This window comes from Lotus japonicus, chromosome 2 (genome assembly GCF_012489685.1).
Source record: "Lotus japonicus ecotype B-129 chromosome 2, LjGifu_v1.2".
Taxonomy (NCBI): Eukaryota; Viridiplantae; Streptophyta; class Magnoliopsida; order Fabales; family Fabaceae; genus Lotus; species Lotus japonicus.
In genome coordinates, this window is record NC_080042.1 from 64199474 (window position 1) to 64212905 (window position 13432).

The window sequence follows — 13432 nt, forward strand, 5'->3', positions numbered from 1 at the left end:
GAATTTAAAAGTACTACTCTTTCCAATTGGGAAACTCTGGTCACATTTGAAGCCAGAACCTCTCTTGTTATTGTAACCTGGGTATGCCTCTTGATCAAACTCTTCGATCTTTTCCCTTGAGGACTAATCCCTGATCTTCTCCCTGCTCCTTGATATCCCAATGACTAAATGGAACCGTAGTCTTCTGGTTATATGAATTCTCGACCTTATGGTTTCTTTTTAGAATTTTTGAAAAAAAAATATTTCAGCTAGATTCATTAAATGATGTGGCAGACACACGTTTGGTTGCCGGAGCTCCGATGTTGACCATCCCGGTTGAAGGGACTAAAACCGAACAATACCCTACATGTTAGAGACGACCTCTCACACTTGCTCCGGTAAGAGACTAAAACCAAAAGTAGTGTAAAGGTTAGGGACCAAAAACTTAATTAATCCTTAATTTCATCTTCCATCATTTAAACTAAATAAGCATTATGTGTTTCTTTTGTTATTAGTTAATCATATAAAATGCTTCCTGGTGACTGAGTGATAAAGCAAAACTTGTAAAAAAAATTCAAATGAAAATCAAGAAATCATCGTTTAACATTGTTGGAATTCCATTCTCCTAACAGCATTGCTGTTTAGAAATTAAAAGTCAATTTACACTCCACATTTATAGAAAGCGAATTTAAAAGTACTGCTCTTTCCAATAGGGAAACTCTTGTCACATTTCCTGCCAGAACCTCTCTTGTTCTTGTAACCCAGGTATGCCCATTGATAAAACTCCTCTTCTTCCCTCAAGATCAATCCCTTAATTTCTCCCAGCTTCTCGATATCCCACATACTGAAGGGACCCGTAGTCTTGTGGGTTATATGAATTTCCCCATCACCATAAATCATTTGTTTAGCATTACTCAGAAATCCACTTACTAAGTTCTGGTGAAGCCTGCAATATAATGCATGTTAAAAAGTAAATTAATCCTCACAAATTTTATAAGCAAATTAATTATCACATATTTCTGGTTAATTAAGTACTTACTGAATCATAAAGGCATCGCTTTCACGACAAATGAAACCAGCATGAGGAAAATTGAAGATTATTCGATGAAAGCGAGTGTGCATGAGACGAGGGTGTTGGCTCATGGTATGAACATCCACTTCATGAAGAATGGTGCAGCCAAGAGACTCTAGTTGAGCCAAGTTGCTTAATGCACTTGCATACTTTGTAATTAGAGACACTTCAAAAAAATAAAAAAATTTCATTAGCAGAATGAAAACATTATGCATTAATGTATGCTTATTAAGTGAAGTATGTGGTTCAAACTATACATCTAGAGTCCAAGGTGGTGGCAACGATGTTCAAAGCTGTGCCAAATGACCTTGCCAAGCTAAGGGAGAAGGATAAGTCTCCCTCTCCCACAAGCAAAATCCTATGAGAGCTTTGATAATCCATTATTCTTTTTCTCTTACACAGTGGACGTACACTTGCAATTTACAAGTCAAGTGCCTTTATTTATAATCACATATCAGTGCCGGCAGGAATTCCCACTCAGTTTACTTTTGGGTTCCTTTAAGATATGCCCAATCATCGAACATATATGCACTTTAGCTACTACTTCTATAAATTTGTTTGGGAACTGAGAGAAGCTTCCCCTCTAGTTTATCATCTCGGAAAGCTCAAGATTAATGAAGAAGGGGAAATGCAATGCTATTCCCAATTAAAAGTAGCGAAAGTGATCATTACAGTGGATGAAAATACTTGCAATAAGGAATACGGTAAGGCAACAAAGATGTAAGAGCTTAAAGTGCCTATGTCCAGCACGGGCCGGGTAGCTTGGTTTGAAAATGTATTTTATAGTTAGCTTGGACTTAATAAGTTTATTTGATTACAATAAAGAAAATCAGTAAATGAGTTTAAACTCACTAATCAGTTTCTCGGGTTCGAGTCTTATAGATAAGAAAAACTCCGCTATGAGATTTAGCTCCACCATAATGTGAATGTTCTCGACTCAAACATGATTACCTCTCATCCCGTGGAAGATAATGTAACCATAAAGATACTCATTGTGTTAGAGTATAATTTTTTAAAACTATTTCTTCTTATTAACTTTTTTTATTCATCGAAAAACAATACAAAGCAAACAAAAACTAAGGAGGACATATGGGTTGGGGAGGGGAAGGTCCAGTGATCGATCCTTGGAAAGTGTAATTTATATTTCCAATGTACCAAAAAAAACTAAGGAGGAGACACATAACATCTCAACATGAGAGTTTGCAGTTCGACGGGAACACAAAGGATAGCTCAACACCGGATCTTGCAAGCCAGCCAACAGAAATGTTGCAAGCCCGAGGGACTCAATGAATGTTTACAATCCACTCCCGTTCTAGGAGATTTTTAATGTCCCTAAGAGTGTGCACAAATCTGCCATTTGCTACATCCTTTATAGAAGCTCTCAAGTCCGCACAATTTGATTCACACTCAACTCTTCCATAGCCTTCCAAGCCAAGGTAAGGTCGTGACGTAACGACAATGCTTCAGCACGTAAGGGGTTACCCTCCATCTTCATGTCCAAGCTGACTGTCAACTCAAGCACTCCACTCGTCATGAATCAGAGTGCCAAAGCCCATGCACTTCTCCACTTTGCGATAGCTAAAATCAAACATTACAATTAACAAACCCTTGGAGTGGAGGATTCCATTCCAAACTCATCTTGCTGACCATGAACTCCATCATCACGAGATCAAGAAATCTATAAAAATCGTTGTGGTTGTGGCAAGCATGCCGCCACACCTCGCTCACAGTCCAAGGTATCACCTAACACTGCAACACTGTGTTATTACACCACTTCCAAGTACCACAAGAGGCACGCAACATACTTACTGTTGTTAAAGTTACATGCTTACGAAACCAATTAGGGAGGTTCTTGTTCATGAAGTTGGGTCAAGCAAGGGCCCTCATCCTCAAACACAGTCCCAATGATTAGGGGTAGTCGTGTAAGTAATGAAACACGTCTTCCATGGGAAAGGAGAAATGCAAACAAGTCGGCGAAGTCTCTAACTGACATTAAAATCGATTCGAGTTGATCGGCAACGCATCATCAAGGGTGCGCTAAACTAACAACTTGGCCTTCTCAAGAATTTCATATTTCCAAACCTACTCCCATTCTCCAGCCTGATGTGCTACCTGATTATGATTCGTAAGCCAGTCATAAGCATCTTTCAATTTGTAAATTCCAGAACTGCTGCTACCCTAGGTCCAACAATCACCCCCTCGCGAGACTTGGGAATGGTTCAATTGAAGAGGGACACCACCTCTTGCGACATATTTTTGCTTAATAAATTTAGGGATCATTCGCTATCAACAATAAAATTTCACAGTCTAAAAAACTACTCAAGCAATTCTAGGCACAAATAAGAAATAATACCAACACATGTTGACTCTGTTGGTAAGAACGAACCATTTCTCTTATAAGATTGTGTGTTCGACTCTCGTTGTTGATGTGAAGACTGTTTCACATGGTCCCATAAGGATGCTCTGACCCATGGTGCTGACTGGAGTCAAACACACCCAAAATTCTTTACCAAAAAAAAAAAGAAATAACAAACGAAGGAGGAAACTTCCAAATACATAAAAGAGACACATGCCTTGAAGCTTGTCTAGGAAAAGCATTGGCGACGATGTTCCCCTCATGGGGAATATGAAGGAAACTGATATTCCAATCCCAGCATAGAAAAGCATAGATTTTAATTACTATGCACAAACAATATAATTTTTTTTACATAAACATTCATGAATTAAAAGGGTTGTGCATTGTCAATGTAAAATTTATGAGCATTGCTATAGAGCACGAAGGAATTGGCACACCTAGAGCACGATAAGTTGTTTCATGTTTTACAAAATTACTTATTTTTTTGGAAGTCAGATAATGATATACTCCCTCCGTTCCTAAATATAAGACCTATTCCAAAAAATTGCGCTTATTAAGAAAGCACTTAATGTGACTAATTAGAGTATTGGTTTTCTAAAAATGCATGCATTCTTCCCTATTTACCCTTTGTCATTTTCTCTCACCAATAATCATTGCATTTATACCAAAAGTCATAGTTAGTTGGATTAGTAGTAATTAATGGTAGGTGGTAACTTTGGAATTGAAAACATACAATTAATGTGAGGGGTAAATATGGAAGAGCACAAAACCTTTTGCTAGATTATTGTAAGAGGTCTTATATTTAGGAACATGAAAATTTTGAAACTAGGTCTTATAATTAGGAACGGAGGGAGTATTAAAAAGAAGTGGTACAAGGGGTACCACACCCTCTACAAGCTACATAAAAGAAAAAGGTAAAAAGAAAGAGAAAACAAAAACAAGGGAAAACAGACCATGTAAAGCTAGAGGTCACGCTGCTCAAACAAAAACGTGAGACCCTACAGGAACAGAGCAGACCCAAGCACAAGGCAGGCCCCGCGACAGTGGAATAGTAGCAGAACAACAACGATAGCTTGGCCGGAGATTGCCCTTCCCCATGCACAGGCTTGGGATTGAATCTCACTCAACAAAGGAACAATTTAACTTTTTTATTTCTGCTCTTACCTTATCAATCTCCCTGCCTTCTCAACACAGATTGTTCCTAATTTAAAGACGATCCCATTCCTTTGTTCCCAAAGAGACAACACACATGCTGCCAAGACAAACCACCACTCAGATTTCCAATAGAAAAGAGATTTTGGCCATGCTGCAGAAAGTGAAGTTGAATATCCTCCTGGGTAACTGAGTCAACACCAAGCCAATTATAGCATCTTGCCCACACGGATCATGCGAATTTGCTAGAAAAGAGAAGATGATTCACACTTTCCTCATGTGCATGACAGGAAACACAAAGGCAAGTTGGTCACGATTGTATGATATTCCTCTGTTTGAGGTTGGTCTTAGTCTGAAATGTATTCCACATTACCTGCCAGATGAATGCTTGGATGTTTGATGGGACCGCAACTTTCTAGATTCTCTTAAACACATCCCCATTTACCGATTAATCTAGTACCAATTGCACTTCATAGGCTAACTTGACACTAAAAGCTCCATTGGGTGAGGCTTCCCAAACTCAACGATCGATTCTCCCTGGGTGGATTTGGAAATCTCCAATACCATGCATCAATTCTTCCTGAAGTTGTCTCTCCCATTCAAACATATTCCTTCTCCATATAAAATTCCATACCCACCGCCCATCAACCCAATTTCCCATCTCGCTAATAAGGAAATTTTTCTGAGAGAACAAATCGAACAGTCTTCTTAACTTTGTCTTCAAATTCGTCTCTTCCCTTGTCCATCTATCAAACCAGAACAAGGTCGAATCATCAAGACCCACGGTTCTCCTCACGTTACCAACAAACCAGTCCACTTCATGCCCACTAGTTTTCTTTAATTCGCTCCACCAAAAAGACCCTGAACTTGCTTCCACATGATCACAGACTCGATGAAAAGCACCATATTTTGCATTCAGAAAATTTCACCAAAGGCTCAAACCGCCTTCCTCCCTAGGTCGATACACCCTGTTCGATCAACAACAGCTGATAAGTGCGAAATTTACTCAATTTTATATATTTATTTTAGCACTTATTCATTCTAAATGCTAAAAATATCTCTCAATTATCCCTGAATAGGTTAGAGTAGTAGATAGTTAGTTTTTGTATAGATATTATAGTAAATATGATTGTGATAAGTATTAAATCCTTTGTTTTTGTTTGTAGTAGAAATATCAAAGGGATCCAAGCAAAATGAAGATCATAGCTCAAATTGAAGATTTTAGCTTAAGCTAAAGAAGAGCTAAAGAAGAGATAGTAGAGTTGGCTAATTTGAGGAATTTTGGCTTAACCCAAATCATGGATGGCTTAAGCCCAAAGATTCATGAGATCGAAGTACAGACGCTATGTGTGATGATTGAGATTTTGGCTTAAGCCATATCAGTCTGTGCTTAAGCCAAAAATTGTTTCCTAGCCTTGAAGAAACCTTTTGACTTAAGCCAAAAATGGTTGTCTTAAGCCTAAAAGTGGCAGAATCTTATTATAAAAGCCATGTTCATATCTGTTTTCAAAAGTGGAGAGACCTATTCAGAAAACGATAGATAATCACTTGGGAAAATAGGGGAACTTGTGGAAAGGAAGAAAGGAAGGAAGAAAAAGGGCTCTTGTACCTTCCGTCGAGCTGGGGACATGCCGAAGACGACACGAGTCATCTTTTTCTTCTCATTTTATTCTCGTAAGCTTTAAAGCTTCCATGGAAGTAGATAACTAAACCTCTCTGTGTTGGGATTGGATGTAATTTTTAACTTCTATATATTCATCTTGATGTTCATGTATAAATTCATGTTCTTTGTGATGATTTCAATGGGTTATCTTGGTCTTAATGCTAATGTTAGATTGATCAACTAGAACTTGATCTTGGATATGATAGCTTAAGTGGGAACCTTGTTCTTGAATCTGGAATAGATAATCTTATCTATTGAATATAAGATCTAGGAGTAGGGTTAGTTCAATAGTCAATTAACACCTTAGTTTAATGCTACTTGCTTTCTTAATTATTCAAGGAATTGATGATTAGTTAGTGAGTTGATGATCTTTTTCATGAGGGAACTATGAAGAAGTTAAGACATGGTGTGATGAAATCAAACATAGAGCATGGTTTATATGTGAGATCATAGAATACTTATAGGTTAACTGGTGAACTCTGATTCCAGTCGTTTTCCCGACTTGTTCACAACCTGTTTTTATTACCTCTTTCCTTTAATTTTGTAAGTTTGACAAAACAATCAACCCACCTTTGATGAACTCATTGCTTAGGTAATTTCACTAAAGAACGACATTTGTATTAGCAATTCCCTGCGGATACGAAAAAACCATTTACTATACTACAATTGAATCTTGAAAGGGATTTGAAAGTAGATTGGTAAAAATCTTTCATCAACCGCCACCTCCATTTGATCAAAAGTGTTTTTTTTTAAGTCTCCCCATCCTTAATGCCTAAGCCCCCTTCTTCCCTAGGTTGACACGCTCTCTCCCATTTCACACAAGCTACTCTCCTCTCCCCATCCTCTCGCCCCATAGGAATTGCTTTTGAATCCTTTTACAGAGACACTTGGGCATTTTGAAGAAAGACATAAAAAAGGGGGAATTGAAGATAGCACACTTTTGAGAAGGCGTATCTTTCCCCCAAAAGACAAGGACTTACTACCAGGTCGACAATTTCTTCCTAAGTGTTGAATTATCGGCTCCCATGTGGTTGTCCTTCTTGGATTGGCGCCTACCGGAATCCCCAAATAGGTGAAAGGCACTTCCATGGTTGAGCAGTTTAGAACCTGTGAAAACCGTTGTATAACTCCACTAGCCATGGACACTACTTCAACCTTACTTTTGAAGAAATTCACCTTTAGCCTCGACATGAGCTCAAAGAAGATTAGAATGCTCTTTATGACTAGAATATTCTGAGTATTAGGTTTCCCAATGAACAATGTATCATCTGCAAACTAAAGGAGTGAAACTACCACCTCCTGCCTTCCTACTTTGAAGCCTTGAAAAAGATTCAGATTTAATGCTTGTCGCATCATGCTTGAGACTCCCTTCGCCACAATCAAGAAGAGGAACGGAGCCAAGGGGTCTCCTTGTCAGAGGTCTTTCTCCATTTTGAACTCCACCGATGGGCTACCATTCACTAGGACCATCACAGACCCTGATTGTACACAACCTTTTATCCAATCAATCCAGTTGCTGCAGAAGCCAAGCCTACTCATACCAATGATAGCTCAAACAATGATTCATTTACAGTCCCCGAATTATAGCTCTAATGGTAAGAGCCAGGGAACATATGAGTTTCGTAAGGAAGGTCAACTAGAGATCAATCCTAGGAAGGTACAATTTATCTTTCCGATGTATCAAAAAATATTCATTTACAATTATTTGTTGATTTACCCTTACAATATTGCCAACACAACTTATGTATTAAGATGTTAATTAACTTCTCAACCACTTATCATTCTTATGTCAATTAATTTCTCTCTCAATAAATAATTTTTTAAGGCTGTCTTTTTTTTATTTACAAAAAGATAAGAAATGGAAATGAAAGGGACTATCTAGGGAAAAAGTTCTCATGTAATAACTTTATGATCCAGATCGAGTCAACAGAGGGAGCATTTTTGTTGGAGGTTCGTAGAGAATTTGGATACTAGGATTTAACCGGAAAAGATTCAATTATTAGTCAATTGATATATAAATATATATATATTATATAAAATTAATGATAATTAAAATAGAATTTAAAAGTTACTAAAAAACATCAAGTTACTTAACAATTTACATCATATAGTAATAGACTAATAGTGCTTCCTTCCTTGAAAGTTCCATGAAGCTGTCAAGTTCTGATGGCCATCAAATCATCTTGATGGATCTTCTTCAGAAAGCAAATTTCGCCATTGTTCAAGTGAACCACATGTGCAGCCAAACCAAGCATGCCCTGCACGTAAGCATCTCTGAACCTTTTCATGAGATTTATGGATAATAACCTCATCTTCAGTCCAACTTTTGGTTTCACTTTCACTTGAACCACTTTCACATTTGGATTCGACAATATTGCAACATTTTCACTGCAATCACTGACCTCCTTCTGGCTCTTTAGCTTGTGATATGTTGATCTCGTTCTGTACTTCTTCATGCTTCTTCCACACATGGGAATCAAATCAACTATCCCCATGCTGCACTTGTGCAGTGTGTGTGTGTGCACAGACAAGAAAGAGAGAAATAAAGAAAGGAAACAAAACCAGAGTTGAGTAGAAACAGAGGTGAGTGGGGTAGTGTGATATATAGCTGCATGGCTAAATGAATTTCTTTGACCAAACTTTAAAAATTGAAAATCACTAGTATTTAAATAAAAGTAACTTTTTTTGCGAGTAAAACTAACTACTTTGTTTATTATTTTAATTTTAATTAAAAATATAAAAAATATTATAATTATTTTATTGCTTTTATCCTTACCACCTCAGTTAACATTTTTATCTTCATCGTAAAAACTTTTGATTGTGAATGAAAAAACTTCTGCCGGAAAAACTAACCCCAATAAATTGTAAATGTTCCTAACTTCAACAAATTATCTATAAGTGGAGATATATACCATTATAAAAGATCGTAAAAAAATCATTAACCTTATGATAGACATAGAGTACTCCAGAAGAAACTACTACGACCCATGATGTGATGAGAAAGTTTGTGACAGATGAGAAATTCAATAAGACCAGTAATGTGGAAGATGCAATGACCAAGTAGTGCAGTACATGTGTGAAAGATGCCACCAACCTTCTGTCATGCAGCTTATGCCAAAAGGCTCTAATTAAATTCCAAGTTAAAGTCCAACTAACATGAAGCGGTGGTAGTTGATCTGATCAGAAAAAATTAATTATTAATGAGTATTATAGTCTACAAAACATTGAGTAAACAAAACATCAAATCACATAATAAAACTAAATTTTAATAAAAAAATATTGGGAATTATTACTCTTCCCATGAAAGAGCCTTACGGTTGTGCATAGCTATCAAAAAAATATACTTTCTTTAGTGATAAAATTTCTTCACACTTACATCTATATATCCTACAAGAGAAATGGAAAAAATAAGAGATATGATAAATGATGTGATGCGAATAAAAATGATAAATAAGAAGAGTAAGAAAGTAAAACTGATATGAAATAAAAAATGAAGTGTAAATGAATTAAAACCATTTTTTAGTATACATGAGTGCTTAAACACCATGTGCAATTAGATATTCATATATAAGTGTTGTGGCCGACCTAAATGGCTAAAAGGTTAAATCGCACCTAAGCCAACCCAAAAGGTCTCACAGATAAGTGAGCACCATAAGAGCAGATTTGATGACTTAATTAGTCTATCCAGATTGATGTTGACCGGTCTCACAACACTTGATAAATAATGAACAAGTGAAACAACTCAAGTCTAACTTTACACTCAAAAGATCCTTCATTGGAGCTTCCTATAAATTTGTAGAGACGATGACGACGAGCCTCAAACATATAAATATAAGTGTGGTTGTTCACTTACTTAAGACATTACTTATTTTTACTAATCTCTGAGTTTTTATAAGACTCTAATATTCTCTCAGTTCTCTCACTGACTTGCGTTGGAGTGTCTTCTATAAGTACACCCCTCATCATGACTATGCAGCTCTGATACGCTAGTTGAGTCGAACCACACCACTGCCGGAGGAGAAGAAAACTCTTAAATCGGGTAAATGGTCACTTTCGTCCTCAAAAGTATCAACCGACTTCACATTCGTCCCTGAATGAATTTTATTCACCTCGCGGTCCCCCAAAGTGTCAAACGTCCGTCACTTTAGTCCTTGACGTTAAAAAACACAAATAGACATTAACAGAAGGTTGAGTTGGAACGTTAGGAAAGTTTGAAATGTTTCAATTTAGTCCTTGATCTGGATTTTACCCCAAATTTAATTAATAAAAAAATAAAAACCGGAAACCCAGCAACAATGATGAATCTTCATCTCCTTTATCATGAAATAATGAAACCTCATAAAATCCCAGAACCTCTCACACTTAAAATAAACCAAAAACTTCTTCAAAACCTTAGAAAAAGTGTTTATGATGAATTGGGCAAGGCGAAAGAATGCATCTTTGGAGTTTGATAGAAGATCCAGCAATGGGTTTAAAAATTGGGGATTAGGGTTTATGATGAATTGTTGCTGAGCTTGTTTTGCTATCAGATTCAAATTCAAATTGATACCGCCGGTGTCGTCGCCGTTGTTGGGTCGTTCAATTCAGGACGAGAGGTTCGTTCATTGTTTGATTTTCAAAATTGGGTGATTATTCTTGTGAATTTGTTTGCATTTGAACGGTTTTTGTGTTTTGTTTTACATGAGCTTCTTGTCATGTTCTTCTTGTGTCTGTTATTGGCGACAAGGATTTTATTTTTCAGAATTTGAGGCAGGGCAAGTAATTGATAAACCATGGGCAAAGCTTCAAGGGATAAGAGGGTATGGTTCTGATTTTTTGGATGAAGAATTGGAGCACACTGTTATTTTTTCCTTTCACATCTTTGAAGGTGTTGAAGATGTTTTAAAGTGTTTCTACATGTGAGTATTTGTTTTCTTTTTTTTAAGGTGTTGAAGATGTTTTTGATTTATTTGAAGTGTGAGAGGTTTTGGGATTTTCTGAGGTTTCATTATTTCATGATAAAGGAGATGAAGATTCATCATTGTTGCTGGGTTTCTGGTTTTTATCTTTTTATTAATTAAATTTGGGATAAAATCCAGATCAAGGACTAATTTGAAGCATTTCAAACTTTCCTAACGTTCCAACTCAACCTTCTGTTAACGTCAAGGAGATGGAGATTCATCATTGTTTGTGTTTTTTAACGTCAAGGACTAAAGTGACGGACGTTTGACACTTTGAGGGACCGCGAGGTGAATAAAATTCATTCAAGGACGAATGTGAAGTCGGTTGACACTTTTGAGGATTAATGTGACCATTTACCCCTCTTGAATCTCACTCTCGGAAGAACAATAAGCATTTATTTTTTTAAAAAATTATAATTTTGAAAATATTAATTAACTATTATTACCGCTTCATTCACAATTCAATCTCGGTTGAACCTTGAACTAGTATTTCGATTTCGATGACCAGATTTTATAAATATCTTTTTTTTCGCCAAATTTTAAAAAAAGAACATTGTTACAAAATATATTCACTCTTCTTCCCATAAGCCCATAAAAGATGGAATCCACTGCATTTTTTACCCTTTTCTTCTTTTCAAACATTTTAGTCTATTTTATTGTAAGAAGAAAAAAAGCTCAGTGATATAGTAAATAAATTGGGCCGGCTACGAGTTATTTATTCATACGAAACTTTCAGCCAATAAGATCCAATTAGACTATTGAGTAAAAATAGACTGCCTGGTGTTATTTTGGACCAAATCAGCCTATCTTGCAAAAGGGCCGGCTGGCCCTAAACAGGGTTGCCGTTCTCAATTCTTATTGAAGAATCTAGGGCTTCCAGTGTCAATGAGTCAGCAGCATTCATGATATAAGGTTTTGTAAGAGATCTTGATTATTAAATCACAATGAGAAAAATGACGATGCAGCGACGGTGTAAAGTTTTTTTACACCGTCAACCAATTAGATTTTAAAGATGTACCACGTCAATTAATAAAATTAAATAAAAAGAAAAATTTTCCCATATCCTTGAATTCTGATTGGTTGACGGTGTAAGTGCATAGAAATTAAACTCAATTGCAATTGGTATTTTATTTTATTTTTTAGGTTGACAAGATGACATACATAAGAATGAGGCTAATTAAACTCAAATAATAAACGTCACCATTTGTTTAAATGTGAACTTTTACCTCCTTTTATATTCTCACTCTCATTCTTGTTCAAATTTTGGAAAAGAGATTTATCAAACCAGAAACTGTAAATACAAATACGGCATGTCTACAACCTAAACACAGACTCATACAATTTTGATCGGTTAGAAAATGGGTCATATTTTTATGGAGACCTTTAACCTTCACCACACTCAGTCGAAATTATGAGAGCACTGTAATAAAAGAGAAAGAAAAAAAGGGGGCCGGGAAGTGGTGCAGTTGAGAGGAGTTTTAAGCAGTAATTTCTATGGAGATCTGGTCAACACTTATAGATGCATTGTATAGAGCACGAGATTTAATTTGGCTCCTTGTTTTTCACCAAAGTTTTCACATTGTTTTGTAATGAAGCTAAACCAGATTCATAACAAATCTGATTTTTTATGCTTAGATGCAGATATAAACTTGCGAATTCCCAAACATAGGACTACACAAAGTTTCATATCAGCCACGAATACTAAGGATTAATGGCTTTAACCTTTAACTTATTCATATCTCCGAGTATAGAAATCTAAATAGTATATAAAAGAGAACCTAAAAGATGGCAAGTTTTGACACTTGGCAAGCAATGAAGGAGGTTTCAGCAATTTTTCCATGATTAAAAAAAATCAAAAAAAAAATCTTATTACCACTTTTGGAAACTTGGGAGTGGCATCTTTGCTAATTGTTTTTTTATCTAAGGGTAGCCATGTAATAGCACCTGTAATTTATTTTATTTTCGAAATATTTTTAATCTTAAATTTGACTAACATTGATTATTACTTCACATTAATTATCCACTACCTACTTCTAAGCCAATCACTGTTTAACAACTTAAATCATTTAAAAAAAATTCTTAATTATTAATTCAAACTTTCTTAATTATTAATATCTGATAGCTAAAATAGTTCATGCACGTTTTTTTTTTTTTTTGAGAGAAGTTCATGCACGTTTATTAATGAGATATCTGTTTACCAAAAAAATTAATGGGATATCTTTTCAATCTTGCATTATATCCCATATTAATGGTTAAACACAATTTGTCTA

At 35.9% G+C, this 13432-nt stretch overlaps 1 protein-coding gene across 1 annotated transcript; it reads right to left on the reverse strand.

Annotated features, from left to right (window-relative positions):
• Positions 1-639: 639 nt before the first annotated feature.
• Positions 640-1432, reverse strand: LOC130736833 (uncharacterized protein At4g26485-like). The gene is made up of 3 exons (XM_057588613.1): positions 1309-1432; positions 1019-1217; positions 640-925 (listed from the first exon to the last, which is right to left on the reverse strand). The coding sequence occupies exons 1-3, from the start codon at positions 1430-1432 to the stop codon at positions 640-642; spliced, it is 609 nt and encodes a 202-aa protein (XP_057444596.1).
• Positions 1433-13432: the final 12000 nt, after the last annotated feature.